This window comes from Lates calcarifer, linkage group LG1, assembly GCF_001640805.2.
Source record: "Lates calcarifer isolate ASB-BC8 linkage group LG1, TLL_Latcal_v3, whole genome shotgun sequence".
Classification (NCBI taxonomy): domain Eukaryota; kingdom Metazoa; phylum Chordata; class Actinopteri; family Centropomidae; genus Lates; species Lates calcarifer.
This window is the reverse complement of record NC_066833.1, coordinates 19318753-19338998: the sequence shown is the minus strand read 5'-3', so window position 1 is coordinate 19338998 and position 20246 is coordinate 19318753. Positions and strand designations below refer to the sequence as shown.

The following is a 20246-nucleotide window of genomic DNA, read 5'->3' as shown; positions in this document are numbered from 1 at the left end:
TTATTGTCTATTGTAGTGTTCCAGCAATTCTAGCCCATGTTGCTTCTTTTTCATTTTTGGATCTTTGCACTGTGTGCACACGCTGAGTCTCAGCTAAACACTGAGAATGGAGGAGCTCTTTGAGAAGTTGCCAGTTAACAATAACCACAGAACTTGCTCAGCTTTGTTTGAGGTCAAATTGCTTCAACAAAATACAGTCTGTAAGAGAATAGACCGTTTTACAGAAGGCAGATCAGTTTGTTCTTATAGGAAAAGGAAAAAGAGGTTAAGCCAGTGTCATTTTATTAACCTGAATCGTAATATAAAGTATACATTCTGCTTCAGGCCTACCTTGTTTAAGCAGGGCAGACTGTAGACACTATCATTTAATCCTGTAAGTTATTTTGAAAGTACACCTTGTGCAAAACCCATCTAGGTGCCTCTTCATATTTTCTGTCACACTCAAACCAAAGCATGAAAGTGACTGCAGTATGCATTGTATCATTATGGGTGCGGTGCAGATCACCTGACAGGCGAGTGGTTCTTGGGTTTTTGATCATTTTCTGGGATAATTTATGAACACAGGCTCATGAACACAGGCCCGGGGTGCGTTGTAAACAAGGTTGAAGAAGGGAGATATAGGAGATGGATGGCAAGCTGGATTATAAACATTCTCCCGGTTTCCACTTTACATTCCTCAGGCTGCTTACATTACAGGTCTTACTCTCGTGTTTCTGTCATGTCGTGTTTGTGCTTTCAGATCTTAACCCAGTGTCCATCTGAACACATGTAAGAGTAACATGTTCTTTGTACTGCATACATGAAGGAATTCATTTATTTTGATGTCCTACAATTGAAATGGCATATCACCACATGGGAATACAAAACACACAATAATGCCACATATATGGCAGTTGATGTTCATGTAACAAAGAGAGGATATAAAGTAAACATGTTACATGTCAAATTCAAATGTCTCAAAAATCTCATTAGCCTTTTACAAATGGATTTTTAAACAACATTACCAACACCAACATTAACATTTCCTCTCAGAATGTGTGCATTTACTCAAGAACTGTCCTTGCAGTGCCATATTTTGATTTACTGACATTATAAGCTACCTGACCATGTGGTATAAATACTTTTTATTTATGCATTCTGACTCTTCAGAATGTGGTTTTGAGTGTACATTTTCTGTTTCAGCACTGACAAAAAAAGAAAAACCTCTATCACCAAGCTCCAAACAGGTTGAGCATGAGCATTCAAGTGCGTCTGCCCCCGTTCATGTGTGTTATGTGTGTGTGATGTCTTTGTGTTAATACATGGGTCTCTCTGTTTGCATCAGAAAGTCCACAAACAATATCTGCTGCCCGTTTGTTCGCCAACAAAGTACACGACGACAGCCTTGTAAACACAATGTGCCGACCTTAAATTCTCTGAGATGCTCATGCTGTTCACACATGTCTTTGACACCATCTGCGTGTGAAGTTCAGAGACCTCTCTGGCTCTGTTTGAGGAGCAGAGCAGTTGGTGGTCTTATGACTTGCAGACATGGCATGTTTTCGCTACCAGTGTCTGCCCGTTCCCAGCTATCTGAGGTAGCCTCGCTGACCCTGCGACGCCCACCACACTGCTGAGAAAACACTGCACACTGACTGTACACCGCCGCCTCGCACTGAGGAGTGGGATGACTGAGGAGATGTGGTTTGCGGTCCCAAAATGTACCACTGCAGTAAAATATGCAAGTTTACTGTACAATAATATTATAATGTTATCCTCTCATACTGCAGCTTACATGATAAACGATACAAAAATGACACTTAAGTGAAACTAAATTTGAACATGCTGCATAAAATATTGTTACCTCATGAGGTCGCCATAGACCAAGGTGTGCTGTGAGCTTCACTTGCCAGACCATGATCAGTCCAGCAGTCTGGAAAGCCTTGAAATGTTTTTTTGTTTTTAAATAATTATTCAGTAGCATCAGCAAGTTGCACTTTTGGAGCTTTTGCTTGAGTTCATTAAGTTCATTAAATTCTGTTTAGTATGCTTGTATGGTGTCAACATTTTAGTTTTTCCATAGATGTAACATCTAAATTAAGCTATGGGCTGATATGTATTATAAAACACTAGGATCAAGAAGTCTATAGTACATCCAGACTTAGCTGTATACAGAGAGCTAATGAGTGACATCCTGCTTTTAACAGCCACTAATACAGACCTAAATCAATTACAAAATTGACATGAAAGCTCTGACTCATGCTTTAGCCCATCTGCTTGTAATGTACATCAGCAAGGAGGAAGTTTTACAGTCTAACTGATATAGGCAAATATAGGCATGTATACATCACACAGTGAATAAAAATCTCACAATGTAAAAATACTCCATTACAAGTGTTATAAAAGTAGTGGTGTTTGAGTAAAAAGAAGGACCTCTTTCAGAGTGATAAAACATTAATGCAAAGCAGTGTTTTAATGTTGTAGCCAGTCCAGGTGGTGCCATGTTACTTTTTATGCCCTTGGATGGTTTAATGTAGCAATGCATCATATTTTATGAGCGACTTTATGTTTTGCATGTAAGATTTTCTGCAACGTAGCAAATAACCACAGACATACTATCAAAATAGTAAGAGTGGATTGTAACTTTAATTACAATGTAAAGCGTATTTGACATGAAATAGAGGTACAATTAAGAATTACTTTTCATTATCAACCAATACATCATTTTTCCAAGTAATGTTTTTTAATATAAAATGACAGATAACTTTAAAAAATGCAACAAGAGCCTGAGGTGAGGTCTTCAAATTGCTTGATTTGACAGTCCAGAGCTAGCTGGAAGCAGAGAATATTTGGCATTATTTCTTAGATAAGTGATTATGTTGCAGAATTATTAAATGTAAACTGATGAACTTATTTATTGACTAATCAACTCAATGTGGCCTTGTGGAACATAAGTGTAAAGTTACATGAGATATAAGAAGGCCTTAAAGTAGCCTACCAAAACTGTGGACACAATTATTGGGTAAATGAAGCTTGTTACTTCACCTGTGTGATCAGAGGATTTATCACGAGTGAGGACTGTTGACCTGTTTGATATAATAGACACAGAGATCTTATGCTAAATGGTGGCCTGTTAATGAAAAGCTGCGATACCTCAGTATTTTTAGGCTGATTCCAGTAATTGTTGACTGAGTATGTCTAAATTTGACTACTACTGTGTGCTAACAAAATAAACAAATAAAGTGTTCAGTGATTATATTCAACTCAGTAATTCTACTTTAAATGTATTCCTGGGAGAGTGGAGAGACTCTGAAACTGCATTTAGACGTTTATTTTTGGAAAATTAAGCAGTTACATTTGACAATATAACCAGCGCAAAGTCCAAATACTTGCTTTTTTAGCTTTCAGCAGCACTTTGGAGTCTTTTTAATCATGCTAAAACTTAAATATGAAAGTAGCATATGAAATATCAGAGTGATAACAGCTTTTAGATTTTCTTTTGACCTAGCTCTCTCTTAAAAAAAAAAAAAAGCCAGGTTTCGTCTCTGCACCATACCCTTCTACTGTGCATGCAGCGTAGTTGTTCTCGTGCATGTATCTCGCATCTCTAGCATCCTATCATGTCCATGAACCATGCACAGGGGGTAGTTTTTTTGCCTTGGTGCCTCCCTTACATATGACCTCATGCAAGGCGGAGGAGGAGGAGGAGGAGGAGGAGCCCAGCGTCCCGTAGCCTACCTTGGTGGATCAAGTGGAGACTGTGGAGTCTGTGTGGAGATACGCTAAGAGGACTAGGAAAAGTTTTTTGGCTACTTTAATATCCATGACATTTATCAGGTAAGACTTAAAAAAGATTCCTAAGGCTGTGTCGACGGCGTCAGCTCGGCGAAGTCGCTTAATAGTTAAGAAAAGTAAAGATGAGGTGTAACTGTCGGGAGTTTTAGCGGTAGTTTGTTTGTTGGGAGGAATGTCGAGACATGCCTATTGAGCAGCAGCCGTCAGAACTAACCGGACTGTCTGTCAGCAGTGCGTTAACTTTTATTTTCAAGTCATTAATTGTTATTCAGCCGCTTTGTTTGAGTTATTGTCCGCGTCGCTGCTTACTTTAAATGTTACAGGTGCTCATGCGGCAGTTAGCTGAACATTAAGCTCGCTAGTTGCTACGAGGTTAGCGAGGTTAACCAAACTTTGGCCGCAGGTGATGTTTGATTAGGTGTGAAGAGGAGCTAACGGGACACATACCATTTACATTCAAACTGGCTAATCAGGAAAGTTGACTGCTTGTGTTTCACTTTTCTTATATGTGCAGCCTGATTTGGCTTTAGTTCAGATTCACTGTGGTGAATTATTGTAGCGATAAGCTCTAAAACGGTCAGTCGATCATTCAGATTGACAGAAAGCTAATCGGCAACAATTTTGACAATGTCTGAAAATAGTGAGAAATGCACGTCATCATTTGTTGGCATGTTTTGTCAAACAAACAGTCCAAAACCCAAACATATTCCACTTTGTTTACGATTAAAATCAACACATTTTGATAATCAGTAAACATTCTCTGGTTTTAGATGAACAAATGTGGAGATTTACTAATGAGCTCAGTTTTATATCACAGTTCATTTAAGTGAATGTGTTTGTTGAAGTAAACAAGCAATTTTAAGATGTCACTCAGGGATTTGGGCAATTGTTTCAGGCATTTCTCACTATTTTTACACTTTATATAATGAATGGTTAATTGGGAAAAAAAAGAATCATACATTAGTAGATAATGAAATTGTCTGTTCACACCATGCCACTGCAAGAATATCCTAAATTGCTTGTTGCTGTATCTCCTAACCTGCCTAAAGATGATCAAACCTTCTTTAAGACCTTTTGAAGGTATAATGCTATTGTGGAGTAACATCCAGCTCACTAGGATGCAGATGCAGTTCATTACTTTTATTATAAGTGTGTGGTCTGGTTTGATGCTAATGCTAGTCTATATTTTGTGATTGGATGTGGTCCTTTTGAAAGCAAAACCCAGCCCAGATATAGCAGTGGGCTTAAGGCTAAAGGACTGTAATCTTGTCCGCCCACATAGATTGAGTCATTGAAGTCTGACCACTGGCTGTATGACTTTTGCTGTTTTCAGCACATTTTCAACAGAAGAATCCCCTTCTAACTCAGCCAGGTGCTTTGAAAGTTAAAGCTCTCTTTTCACCCTCCTGAGAAACTGCTTGTAAATGCCAAGATCCACCTTTGATCACTGTTAGCACCTGAAGTCACTGATTCAGTGTTCTCTCTGAGCAAGTGTTATGAAGTCTTCATAACCTCACAACCCCTTGGCGTTTTATCTTGAAAGAAGCTGTCACAACAATTGCCATTTCCTAGGACAAGCTGTGTGTGTCAGTCTAGCTTCAGTGGTAATTCCACTGTATATACAGTGTCGATTTTCCATTTTAAACTCAACAGGTGGAACAGGCTTAGCTGCTGACAATCATGCTGGCTGTCTGTTAACCTGGAGATACTCAATGTCAACTTTCCAACATAATTTCAAGCAATTTTATGCAGATTACGGAACCATTAGAGTTGATTTGCATGCCTCCATGCCAAGGCTAGAGCTACCCCAGTTGTCTACCAACTGCACTGTTATGAGATGTTTGTGCTACAGAGCACTCATCTTATTGAAAGTGCCACAAGAGCCTGCCTCCCAGTCTCTACAGAGCCTGGTTCCCATGGTCCCCGGCCAGTTGGCTAGTAACAGATGCTGGCATCAGAGTCACATTGTTATGGCTGAGGAGGGAAAGTTATTGGAGCCAGTGACCTGACAGACAGCACATACTGAGTTGTTGTTGATGATGATGGTCATTATTTTCTACTTTTGAAAGGGGCTACTCACTGTAGAAGCACATGGTTCCAATAGGAAAGCCAGATTCTTAGAGATTAGTTAGGTTCACGACCCTTACTGTTAAAACACAGCTTAACTAAGGTTGTTTTTGAATGAATACTGAATGTAATGGTATAGTGAGTCAGTGGATTTGGGATTCCAGGACACTTGATACCACAAATATAAGCAGCAACATGATGACCTGTATCACTCAATCTAACCTCTGTGGTACATTTGAAATGAATTCTGGTGCATTTGCCAATTTTGTTTGTTTCATTTAGGTTAGTGTGAAAGTTGTCATTCAAACTGCTGTGTAAAAAAATGCTGCTGATTCAATATGCCTTTCAGACATGTGCATAAGACTCAAAGAAAAGGTCCAATTTCATCTCTTATTTCCTACGCAATTATATATCAGAAGTGGGATTTCTGTGTCATGCTATTACTGAGGTTGTTTTAGGGCATGTATTCAAATAATGGTGCAATAACACTGGCAGACGCAGTTACCCTCTAAGCTCCTGGAACTTGAACAAAGATGTGGTTGTTTTGTGTTTCATGCCATGCCAGGACAGACACACTTTCTCTCAATAAGGCACCTGAAGTGATCACAAAAACTTAAGATGGCTAGCTTAGCAAAATCAAAGTATGCCAATTTTGTTATTTCTCTAAGAGAAGATGCACACCATGGACATCAAATGTGAGTCCGTAAGTTTTAAAACGGCTAGATATACTCGCTGTAGGTTGGATGAAAGATCATACACATTATCTGGTGTCAAGCCTACTGGCAAAGTTGGACTGTGGAATTGAATTTGCTCAAGTTTCTTAAACGCTCACAATGTATGTATCAGCATGCTTGCCTCACCATTTAAATGCCCTATTTTCCCCTCAGGTCATCTATTAAAGTGTTACAGAATGACAGCCATGCATATTGAGTTGCCTTTGTATTTTAGTGATGGTGTTGGCGAGGGTCCTAGTATGTGGCATTCCACTGAGTTGCAAACCAGTAATGAATTTATCAGAACAAAAGTGTACTGTTTTCTGTTGTATGAGTTGAAAGTCCAGGTGAACAAACGAGCATATGTTACCAAGGTCTGTGCATGTGCGTATGTGCACTGATGCTCACATGTGTGTGTCTGAAGCACGTGTGTGTGTGTGTTTGGAAGTGTTTCTTAGGAACAGCTGTTACTGATTTACATTTTTGTCAAGTCTTTTTGAAAGCCCCAGAGACAGAGACAGAGAGACAGAGAGAGAGACAGAGAGAGAGACAGAGAGAGAGACGGAGAGGGAGAGGGAGAGGGAGAGATTCAGAGGTACAGAGCACATACCAAAGCATGAAATCCAGTATATGTGGCAAGGTAACAGTATGACTACACAGTAGTTCAGTTGACATTGGCTAAATGATAAATAATAATAAAAAATTGGCTCAAGATTTAAAAAAAAAGTCAATTGAACACTTTGTTTAGTTGGGGAAGACTCTAAGGCCCAGTTCAAATATCATCCCTAGGCTCAGGCTGTGGACCCTCACCAATTTTAGTTGACGTTGAGTGCAGGGGGGTGTAAAGACTCCAAATGTTGTGTGAGGAATGGGACAGCAGTTTGTGAAATCACATTACCTGGACAAAGACATTTGTGCACCCAATGAACTGTAAAAAGTGTTGAAATAATTGGAATGTTTGTTAAACTGTTAAAGCCAAAATAGGGTGGTTGAAGTATCAGTTAGTGTCGTCTTTATACTCTGAGGAAAAAGTCTTTTATCAGCGTCTTCCACGTTTTGTTAAAGTCTTTCAAAATTACATTTAATCACAATTACACTGTCATCATCATTTTGACATTGCATCACTCATTCATTGTGGGTTCTTCCCTTGAGCAAAAGCCCTCAAGCACTTTACGATTTCACAGTAGGACATCCCTGAGCTCTTGTAGACTTTGTGGGAATGTGAATCTTTATAGGTGATCATTGGAACTCGGTGTAAGACTGTTGTATCCAGCTTGATGTGTTCCTGTCATAACAATGAATTATTTAAAAAAAAAAAAAAAAAAAAAAGTTTTTGGGATGTTTGTCTCTCTTCTATGGATCTGTAAAAGCCACCTTGCTTCTTTCACTGTTAAATTACATTAACTGTTTTTATACACTAAATGATTTCCTATGTAGAATACTCTATAGCTAAAGAGAGGCTGGCTAAGAATAAACCTACACTCCTAAATTGACAAGTGGTGATAACGTCTTATCTGCAAACTGCTATTTGGTCTGAAGCCCTGTTGAATGTGTAGTGGCGTAAATCCTGGTTCACTAGACCTGCTGTCATATCAGTAGATTCAAGTCTGCCATATTATTGTAACTCTAAAATAATATCTTTTGTCTTGGCAAGATGCTGATTCATTTATGTGACCCTCTGACTCACAAATCTTAATATGAGGAGAATCTCTCAGTGTATGCAGGAACTTCCTGTAGACTTTAAACACTGCTTGTTAATGTTTTACCCTTAATCAAATACCAGGCTTCCTGGGAGGCTAATGTCGGATTAAGTTCAAGCAACAATGAGGCAGCCTTATTTATTTTAACTTCAACTTCAACTCAACACTTGATTGCTATGATGAATCCATATTAGTGTGATAAAGTTTAATCAGTGGTGATAACAGGAGTTAATGACTGCAACTCTGATGAGGTGATCGTTGTAACTCATTGCACAATTAAATCTGTGGCTGGTTGATAATTTAAGAAGAGAGGTGGTTTCTGGTGTGGTGTGAGGAATGCGTAATTGTAGTGGAAAGAGATCTAACTGATTTGACAGAAAAGGGAAAGCTCAGAGTGGAGAAACTGGTTTGTGGAAGCTTAAAAGGCAGGCCCACTTCACGTGCTAACTCATCCATAAATCCACATTACACACTGATCTGTCAAGCTAAATCAGTGTAGGTTATATATAAGCTTATGGCTGCCCTAGTTTTGATTTTAATCTGTGTACAGCAGGGAGGGTGATATTTATTTGGAGAGGATGTGTAGTATCTTGTCTTATCCCAAAATTTTAGTGTCTGGTTTAGTCAGTTTCCACAGCCTTGCGTGCAGCTGTAAATTTAGAGCAATGATTCCCCTCTAAAACATGCCTTGACACTTCTAGGGCAACGCAGCTGAGATAAAAAGACACAGGTTTACCCGTTGCCACTGCTGAGCCAGCATCTAGGCCTGTGTCTGGATTTAATCAGTCATATTAGAGGGGATCAAGGACAAGTGGCCAAAGAGGGCGAATCAGTCTTTCCAAAATGACAGTATCTTTCCCATGGCAGTCTAATGACTAGATCAGACTTGTTATCCTTTTTAATTTCACGCTGAGCCATCTGGCTAGTCCTCCTCAATGAAAAGCTAGCTGGCTTTGCCCCAAGCTAGACCTTGGCTCTTCCTGTGTCTGTGATGGGACAGTATAATTTCCCACAAGGTAAAGGTAAATGACCACAGAGGTCTAATTTAAGTGAATACCAGCCTGTTTTCTCATCATTTAGTTTAGAAGAATACTCCCCAGACATTTCTTACCTTCTCTCAGATGAGCTAGCTACATGAGTGTTTATAAATAACACTGCACATCATGCCAAAACAACTGGTAATACTATTACAATGCTATTGTTTTACCCAGAATGCAAGGCCTCTTTTTAGAGAACAAAATATGTTGTTAATGGTGTTAACACTTTGTCATTGTGTATAAACTGTGTGATCTGTTGTTGAGTTTTAACTGCCTGCCAGCCTGCATGTCACATGATACAAGTTGGCTGTAGTATTATATTAACAAGTTAAACATTGTCTTTTCTCTGTGAGGCCAGCTATTAGCATTCCAAGGCATTTCCCTTTTTGCAGATTATAAGATGAAGGCATGTTTCTTATAGTCTCCAAGGTGGAGGGCAGTGCAGGAAGCACTTGAGTCAAACCCGTAGACTTGTTACATAAAAACGTCTGTTCTGTTGTTGTTTCCCTTCCACTCGTGTTAGTGTGAATAACAACCTTTGCTTACAATGGCCAACACTGAGGCTCTTGTCCTCCATACCTACTCCCCACACTTCCTCCGTCAAGGGTTTGTTAGCCGACTTCCCATTGTTTGTAGACCACTTGAACTCACCGTCCAGGCTGGGTCTATTTCCTGTACTCGGTGAATGGACAACAAACGGAAAGATAATAATGGAGTTCACAGGAATATGTTAAAATATCTCTTTTAGGCAGTCTGTGATAAACAAGCTCGAAAGGTCAGCCCGTGGTGAAAATTTCCTTGTTGCTATGACAACGGTATGGAAATCTGAGAATGATCATTCATGTAGAATCAGTTGATGAGGAGAGTTTTCAGGGCGTTTCAGCAGGAAAAGAGATGAGTGCACATGGTGGAAAATAGCAGTTTGCTTCCAGGAAGAGTGGTGAAGTTGATCCGAGCTCTCTCTATTGTCTGCTACCCAACAGAGGACAAAGCAGGTTCTAACCCACCAGCCGCCAATCTATGTGACATGCTTCCCTGCCAGAGGCAATAGGGACAAACAATCCTATTTCCGTTCTATAGATAGCCGTCTTCTCAGATGACTGTGGTATAGCAAGATGTCCCCATTAACCGCATGTCACGTCAGCATTGTGCAGGTGAGGATCTTTTTTACTTCACAACCTGCCTGGATTTGAACTCTATCAATCCAGTGATGACCTGGAAAACATACATGTTGATAACCTGAGGCACCTTTTAACCACCCTGGGATCCAATTTCTCCTCTCTGAAAGGAAACCGTCTCTGCATTGTACTATAGATTGGAGTTGTTTTTATTGTAACCTTGTGCTGTTCCAAGATAACAGACAACCCACATGTGAAGGTCATAGAGCTGACATATGCCTGGCTGAAAATGCCACCAGTAGAGAAGCACTCTTAAATTTATTACATGAGGCTGTTGTCCTCCATACCTGCTCCCCACACTTCCTCTGTCAAGGGTTTGTTAGCCGACTTCTCATTGTTTATAGACCACTTGAACTCACGTTATTGCCCAAATGCATTGATGTAATAATTCAGTGATTGTCTTTAGTGTGTATCCCTGCAATTGCTTGGGGTATTTTGAAGCCTTTGGGTAACTATGCTATTGGTCCCTTCACATAAAAGAAGAGGGAGTACCATAGGCACAATGCTCTACTGTGTCCCTGGGTAAATGTGAATATTGAGAGTCTGTTGCGCCTCTTCATCATCTATAGCGTGTCCACAAAGACCCGTGAGCCACTGTAGGACTTTCACTGCTCTGTTGTAACATTGGAAGGCCATGCTTTTAGGCTAATATCCAAACAAAGCTTAAATGCACTGGGATGGACCTGACTTTGAAGGCTGGAGGAATCTTGATGCTCGTGTTGCTGCATACCATGACTCTTCTCTGAGGGTACACAGAAAGGTCACAGTTATATCTAACCTCCGCTTTAAGGTTAGCTGCATTTGATGTTGACTGTGGTGCCTTTGCTATTGTAGGATCCGCAGTTTGATTCCTTTAACTTTTTCTTTCAGTATCTCTCACATCTACTTCCAATAAAAACACAGCCCTAAGGCTTAGACAACAGCAGCACATATTGTCCTCATGTCTGTTTCAAATGAAAACAGAAGGCTTGATGAAGATACTTAGACCGAAGTGGCTTGTCATTACAAGCCATGAATATTTCATGTTACTGCATAACGCAGTTTGAGCATTTCTTAGATGTAACTAATACTCCATGTCATGTAAGTTTCATCATATAGCTTGAAATGATATTTGTAATGTTAGTGAAATGTTAGCAGGATTGCACTGGGAGGTTGAAGTACAGAGATTTTCTAACACAAATCTGGTGTGACTGTGTCTCTGTAGCAAGGTTGAAACATCCGGAGTAGCTGGAGTAGTGTGGTTAATTTGTGCTAGGAGCAAGTAACATCTTACTAATTGTAGCTTCTGCCAAATACTTCACTTCTAAAGTTGCACCTCTACTGGGAAAAAAAGTACAATTATAACATCAGCTTGAACCATGACTGTGGCTATTGCAGTCAAGTGTCATAGTTGTCTCTTAAGTTGGCACTGGTGGTGCCCAGGGACCAAAATACTCTTGGTTTGTTTACAATATATGTTATGATCTCTGTGTCATTGTTAAATCATTGTTAACACATGATGAGACATGATAAGACATGTCTGGCTTTCGTTCAAGTAATGTTCAGAGTAATGTTTCATATCTTGAGATAAAAAGTGATGTACTCTAGATGATGGCTGAAGAGGTGGTGTCTCTTTCTCAGAATGGGAGTGGACTGTGTGTGTGTGTCTGGTGGCTGTGATGGGGGGTGGGGATGGGGGGTGGAAGGAATTTGTCATGTTGGCTTTTGGACTTTCAAGAGGGCGTTTTTCATTTCCTATGAGTTAACCTGGGTGATGTTTATTGTTACTGTGGAGATGAGCAGCCAGCTCCCACACAGCAGTCAGCAGGTCAACTGAGCGGGCTAATGCACTACGCTATATCATACTAAAGACAGATCTGTTTCTTGATACATCATTGGTGGTGTTTACCCTGCTGCCATGATACAGAATATACATTCAAAAGGACTGTAATTGTTGTCTATATGATGCTATCATGTTAAATCAGTGTCTCCTCTAGCACAATCATTAGGTCAATTTTTTTTTTGCCCAGTACTTGAATACCTTTTAACTGATTAACTCTCCTAGTAGCCACACCTGTACTTTGCCTTTTACTACTAATGATCAATGTTTGCATCCTGACACGCTAACCTAACATGGTGAACAACCTAAACATTTTACCTGCTTAACATCAGCATTTTAGCATTGTTTGGTGACAAAGGCATTTAGTTTAAGTGTCACTGTGCCTAAGTAGTCTCACAAAGAAGCTTGCATTGCTGTAGGCTCTTAGCCTTGTCAAAACTTGTTTTTTTTTTAAGCCTTCTCTCAGAGCCTCCTACTAATGTATCCTGCTACTACTGCCACAGTTTACTTTAATAGCTTTAATAAATTAATATTTGGCTTGGAGAGTAAAACCTATTGAAAAGTTACATTTTTGACCAGTCAGCACTGCGTTGAGATGCAGAGGCTCATCTGGGATTTTCCCCATACACCTCCATCTCTCCGTGATTGATGCAGTGGAGGCTTTGCTTCACAGTGTTTCATTTGACACCATAAAGGAGGAAAAAGGGCAGATCAATAGGCTCTCTCAGCAGCAGTAAGACGACCTAGATATTTAAAGCATGGCCTCTGGGGTTAAGGACTCAGTGCAAGGACTGTGTGTTTTGTTTGCAGAAGACATAGCCTTATTTGGTTGAAACAGTTCTTTTCTCCTCATTGGAAAATTACTCTGCTGCTATTAATACAGTACGGTACACTAAAGCAGTCTATACTGTGTTTAAGGATGGAAACCTATAAACCCGCACAATTAACTGTTAAAGCTGCTGCTGTGTTTAGTTCAGTGTGTTTTTACCGTTGTGCAACTACAAGTGACTATGTATGTATGTCTATGTAATTCCAAAGCAAACAAGCACATCCAGGTTAGATTTGGAGTTCATGTTATACCGTTTAACTCAAAGGATTCAAAATGCACACCAGCTTAGGAACAACCATGGAAAGCAATTGCAAACACCCAAGTTCAGCCACATAGCATCAATTATGTGTGGAATTCACGGCATTCAACAGAGTGTTTTCCTGCATAACAAGATAGCAGAACTTGTCCTTTTCTGTTTAAATATTAGAGCATTCTTTCCATGCGCCCTTCCACTGATGACCTGCAGGATTGGGAGTGCTGTGGGAAAACTCCCAGGCGGATGCCAGCTAAGCAGTATGAAATGCGGATATACACTGTTGTACCATTTCTCTGTTTTTTTTTTGAGGAAACATTTTGTATTGTTTGGTTGGTTTTGTGTAAAAAATGACGTAGTATTAAGCATTATTTTAAGTCTAAGAGTTTGAATAGTTTTGTTATTTGCCGGTGAAAAGAGCAAGTTACCTCCTTCCTGTCCCATGAATAGGAATAGACCTGTTTGTGTTGCTGGATAATTTCCATGGTTTCCCTTAAGTGACAGTGGATGCACTTCTGTTGTCATGTCATGGCAGCAAGTAACTGATTTTCTTTGTTTTCTTTTCCTCTAGGGGCTCTACAGAGAGGATTCCAGGAATCTTGCCATGTTCAAGGCAGTGCTGAAGAAGAACAGAGATGGAGGAAAGGGGAGCAAGAAGGATTCAGGTATGTGGAATATGAAGAGGAAAAACGACAAGCTTGGATCTAGAAAACAAGTTTCCGCATACCCCAAGGCTTAGACACAAACTATATAGACAGATGTACAAACACTTCTGATTATCGGATTTTCTTTTTTGGCAGCTAGGTTTGTAAATGTATTCCTGACTTTGGAAACTTTATGAAGTGTATTTCATAGACATGTGAAGGTTAAAATGAGTGTTGTGTTTGGAAGTGAAAGTTGATCTAAAAGCACAAAAGCAGTGCTAACTCCTTTATGTGCAGTTGGCAAAAATACTGTCAGCTAAGCCATTATTCACAGCTATTGCATGAATATACAATATATGGCCAATAATTTTGCCTTACCACCTTTGTCTGTGATGCATTTAATTACTTACAGTATAAGCTGATGTTTGCCCAAGCTGTTAAGTAACAGGTCAAGCTAGTTGACTCGTAGTAGACCTAACAAAAGCTAGTGTCAGTGGCTTGCCTATACATACAGTAAAAGCAGGTTTAGTAAATACTGGGGTAAAACTTCAGTTAAGCATTTGGTGTAGTACACGTGAAGACATTATCATTTTATTCAACATACATGGCAGTTGGGTATAACAAGAGGACTCATAATGCAGTACTTAAAGTAACAGGCTCTTGCTGTCATAAGGGTGCATACCATCTACGAAGGGATGTGAAAAATTACAAGTGTGTAGGCTCATACACTGAAATCCACCAGGAATATACCCCAAAACCAGCCCACTGCGACTTTAAGTCATCCAAAATTCATAGAACCATTGTTCCGTCTATAACTCTCAGTTCAGAGCGGGATATCTTCCATCTTTTTTATTTAATTTTGACTGTAGAGACAGCCTGGCCATTGTGTCATAACAGATGTTTTCTTTTCCCTTGGAAATCTGTAGCATTTTCCAGCATGACTAAACATGAGTCACTGTCAGCAATACATCATTGACTAGTCTCTTTTTCATACAATGGCCCCCTCCAATGCTTTGTCTTGACATAGCAGATTGACCATTTATGCTTTAACTGCATCTGCCAGTGTCGACTTGCTTCACCACCTCAGTACTGGTTTTAACAGGCAGTCTAGTTCAAACAGTCGCTGTATACAGTAGATACCTGTCTCATAGTTCTGCTCTCTCTGCCTTTGTCTGATGTGAGTGTTTCACTCACCAGTCAATGCTAAGATTAGAGGGGAAAGAGTCTGGTTTTGCCTTACACATCGTTAACCTCCACTGCTCCCTAGTGCAGTACAGAGGGGGAATTTATTATTGTAGGCTTGTATGTATTGTTTTCTATCAAGTTGTTGCAACCTGTCTCGCATGTATGAATCACCCTGAAAACACAGCTTCCCTGTCTCCAGACACACATTACACACCCTCACCCACACACACATATACTCTTAAATACAGGAGGTTTTGTGTACGTGAAAGCTGGGAGCAGCAGAGTTTTATGGCGGGATACAGCTCCTTTATCCCAGCCTCACTCACCCAGTTGGACCCCATCCATCAAGCCAAAGTGGCTCTCTCTCCTCTTTCTCATGCTGGGACAATAAAATCTGGCCTCTCCTCTCTGTTGTTTAGAGCTCTTAAGACAGATGAGAGGTCACAGGGACTGGTCACTTTGCCCTGCCATTGGTCCTGCATGGGACAGTTATCTCTACTGCGTTTTTTTTTTTTTTTAATATTCATGCCATTTTGAAGGTCAGACTCTGTAATGTGGGTAATTTCCTGTGAAACTGTTGGCAGATTACCTGTAATAGCCTGTAATAAGTAAGAGTTAATTCTAAAATGAGCTTAATTATGGTTCTTAAAAGGTCTTGGTAAAGTTTTAATTAGTTAAACATCGCATCATTTCAAATTGTAAGTTGCATTGATTTGTGTATTTTACCACTCTGTGTTTACTTGTCTGTTGTCCTTGAGGAGGAGAAATTGTTTGTTAAGTCAGGTCCTTCCTGGCATCCGAAATGAAGTTAGTAACACAGAAGCCCTGATGGGGAAGGCTGTGTTAATCAAATTGGGCACACTGCAGTATGGTTAATGGTCTCTGAGACAAGATAGTACCATATTGCATATAAAATATTCACTGCATCTTCTACGCTGCTTGAATAAAGATTTCATTTTGATCCCAAGTGGTTTGGAAAAGAAACCTGTGTTAAATCTAAATGCAGGAGAGATTTGTTATTATGTGTTTCTACTTCCTTGCCATGTTCAGATTGGATTCAGTTGGTGGAAGATTACTTAAGCTTGGTCGGTGCAGCATCAGTGTTTTATGGTTGAGGTTTTGTCAGCATTGGGGCAGTAATTCTTCTTGTTTCATACCAGACTGTTGGTATTTGGATGCTTACATGTTTGTTTGGTAAGCTTGATCATTCTGTTCTTGGCAGATTTCAGGGGTTTTTTTTTATGCAGATCAATGAAAAATTGTTTATTAGTCCACCCTGCTGTTTTTCACAGAGCTGCTTGTATTCATTCAGGGCCAGACTGTACAGACTTTACTTGCTTCAGAGGGACCAGAAGGACAAAGTTCCTATAAAATCTGCTCAGCAACATATAATGGAAATCAGTGGGAGGAAAGACCTTGATAATGGTATAATTGCAAGATAGCTCAGCATATGTTGCTCATGACATGGTGGCTGTGGACTGGAGGAAACTTTAAAGCAGTCAAGGAAACTTGGCCCCCATGCCAGATACCACTACAGTCATTAGCTCTCCTTTGGGATCTCCCCATTGCCAAGACCACAAAAACTCACAGTTTGCTAATTTAGTCTCTCCATCTTGCGCTCCTCCTAGATCCTTCCTCCTCCTTCTCCTCTCTTGCCACTCGCTTCTAGTCTGTAAGGAATCTGTTTGGCCATTTTAATCCCTTTTAAGTACTTTTTTTATGGTGCCATGCCATTCTGGAAGTGGGATGCTAGCTGGCTGCGGCCCGTTGCCTTTGATGTGAACATTTTCTGAGAAAGGTTACATTGCAAGTGGGTTTCACTGGAGTTAATAGATTTGGGACCCCAAGGCTTGCAAAGATGATTGTATTGTAAAAAATCAAACAGTGTCTTAATTGGTGTTTGATTTCAGGATACAGGCTCCTCAGATTTTACTGAGAGTTTGACCTATGACTTCTTATTACAGCAGTGTCTGGTTTATAGTTTACCGCAAAACAAATTACTCAGTCTAAATCGGTGGAATAGTTTTTGGGCAGTATCTTACCATGAGGCAAGTTTGTGTGATTCTGTTTCATGCTGTTTTCCTCTTGATGGGAACATTCTTCAACAGCAGTGTTTTGAGTTAGCTGCAATGAGCCTATATTAGTTGTAGGTAGAAGATACTCTATTTGGTTGAATCCCACTTCATGATTTTTAAGTATCACCCCATAAAACATTTTATGTGTACAACAGACTTGGCATTCAGACAGACTGGGCCATGCCAGTCCACAGTGCTAATAATTAAGTCACATGTTATCAATTGGTTCATAGATCTAATAGTGAGAGTTAGTAGAGTTGGTATGGACTAGATTTGTTTACAGGCCATCTAATTAGTGCATCTCAAGTTTTTGGCTATGTTATGCTGTGTTTAATTTTTTTTTTAAGCCATGCCAAATCTCTTTGATGGACATGTGAAGAAAAGTTAGCATTTTTCCATTGAGATTAAATGCTCTGTCTGCCAAACTGGCGCCCTTTCTGTCATTTTTCGTCACTTAGAGCATCATCTGCCTCTCTTTTAGAGTCTAACTGTCATGAGTAGAGTATACTTCTGCTTACTGCTGCTTCTGTCCTGGGAGTATCTTCAATCAGTTCATGATGTGACCCAGAGAAACAGCACTTTCAACTCAGCTTTAATTGCTGACTGTTACTATGTGGGTTGGGTAATACCTCTGAAGGCCCTCCAACTTGGGCTTCCCACTCAGTGAGCTTTGCTGCTTGAGGCAGCTGCCAGACAGTTGTCTGTCTGTTGTGGGTGACGCAGTGTTAATCACACTAGCATGCATAGCCGTGCACTCTTTGAGGCCGATAACGGTTTCAGCTGTTTATTCCTCTAACCCCCCAAAACACACACTCCCACACACAAGCCATGCACACACAAACAGACACACAGCCACCACCAGTTGGCAGGGCTTTTCTCCGTTTGTTTGGCAGTGCGGAGACAGAAGCAACTCATGCACCTGGCTGGACGGGGGAGACAGCAGCCCTGTTGTTGACCTGCAAGTACAGAAAAGAGGGGTCAGCTCTACTGCCCTCCTTTAACTTTTAATTTCCCAGCAGTGTGTCAGCAAGGACGATAATTGCCCTGCATGGCACACTGACAGCAATGACAGAGGATACAGTTTTCAGATTTGTCAAGTCAGAGAATAAGCTTTAACTATTAAAATGTGATGGAGGAGCAAAGGATAGGTGTAACTCTTATGCTTGCACTTTTCATTTACATGGATGCACAGTGGTAGTTTTGATGACAACTACATCTTCACCAAAGTTCCAGTTTAAAGGTGGCATTTCTGTGGTCTTTTCAAATGAAGCTTGGCTTGCATTTGAAGCATGAACATGTGTGGTCACATTGCTTTCATCATCATCAAGGTCTCACACAGCAGGGGGTGAAACAACAGAGGATAAGCAGACAGAGACAAGAATGTGTTGAGTTATTGGTTTGCTGACTTGCAGAATTTTTAAGTAAGGATTTCAGCAAGATATAGTTACAATTGACAATGTAGAAGACCCATGTACAAACTGATGGTTTGTGTGTGTGTGCGTGTACGAGCACACAAGTGAGTGAGTGTGTATGAGTGAACGAGCGAGCGAGACCGTTAAGTACTGCACCCTGTTGCCTCAGCTGTGATGGTGACTGGTACATGCTGCCTCTGCAGTCTCTGTGAGTTTTTTGGGTGTTTTGACATGAAACAGTGATTTGTTGCTAAGGGTCCGGCAATAGCAAATTGGTTACAAGGCAGGACTTTGTTGTGTTCGTAGGATTTCATATGGTCCTTGAAACTGGCACTACCACAATGATGATAAAGTTAGTAGGTTTACCCTTCATGCTGAATTTTCTACAGGGAGTCTCAATAGCCCTGCACTAAACACTTTGTGAAACTTCTGATGCTCCATTTACGTTGAGCCTATCAAAGAGATGTTGCTCAAGCTAATAATATTTTTGAAGCAGTTGTTCCTGCTGTTGTGTAATTGTTTATTGTGGTTTCGGTAGCCTGTACAAAGCGGTAACCTCTCCTCTATTTTCTGTATTGTATTCAGCTTCTCTGTGGTGATACAGTTAAATACAAGAGCAGACATTGCAGAGATTCCTCTCCTGTTTTTTGTATTCATTCTCTTTAAACTGCCCTCAGGGGTTTAACATCAGGAATTTTTACTGTTATGGGAAGACTTCCCTCAATAAACAATAACCACAGGTGGTTGAGCAGTTATTTGTCCAAACAAAAAAATGAGCTTTTGATGGGCAGTTGTTTGTCCAAACAAAAACAGCTTTTTTATTGGTTACTGGGCAAATATAAAATTATAGCCACAAAGTTTTCTGGAAAGAAAGTTATTTCATGGGTTCTCTAAGTGCAGCCAAAACACTATTTTGCACTAACGTATGTTACACAGAAATAATTTATCTATGTCTTCTGGATGTGAATCATATTACAAATATGTGTGACACAAAAACTTGTTCTAATCTGAGGTGTTTATTTCTTGCTTGATAAGTGCAGTCTTCCAACACCAGTAAGGGAAATTACCATAGTGAGTTAAGGAACACAGTGAACTCTTTCACTGACAAACACACGGTGGCTGACCCTCGTCTCAGACATTAACAAACACTCCTCAGCCCACAGGTTCCAGTGTCAGACTGCCTGTGTTATCCTGGTTCTTCTCTGTGAACAGCTGGGTGGCAGCCCCCTCTCCAGCCATATCTACCGCAGCCATTTTGAGACATGCTCCTTCCTTGGCCTGTGGCTTGTAAGTGAACTTAAAGAATACTCCCTCATGGAGTTCTTCCGGCGTGGGTGGAAGTTTTAACATTTTCTTTTAGTAGGAAACCTGCTCTTGTGCCAAGGATAAGCCTGTGCTCCAGGTGAATTAGGAATATATGGTGTTGATTTTTAGTTGCTGGATCGAAACGTTTGTATGGTAAGTAGAAGAAGCATTTGTCAATGAAGGGCCATGTTTTATACTTTTAATAGCCTTCATACTGAAACACAGAAGACACAGAAATTTGTTACATTAAAAAGA

The 20246-nt window shown here is 40.2% G+C and overlaps 1 protein-coding gene across 1 annotated transcript in view; it reads left to right on the top strand.

Annotated features, from left to right (window-relative positions):
* Positions 1–3669: 3669 nt before the first annotated feature.
* tanc1b (tetratricopeptide repeat, ankyrin repeat and coiled-coil containing 1b) overlaps positions 3670–20246 on the top strand; it is an 88886-nt gene continuing 72309 nt past the window's right edge. Inside the window, exons 1-2 of the mRNA XM_018702340.2 lie at positions 3670–3816; positions 13942–14035. Coding sequence (XP_018557856.1) covers positions 13975–14035 — 61 coding nt within the window. The 5' untranslated portion in view covers positions 3670–3816; positions 13942–13974. The remainder of the gene's footprint in view (positions 3817–13941; positions 14036–20246) is intronic.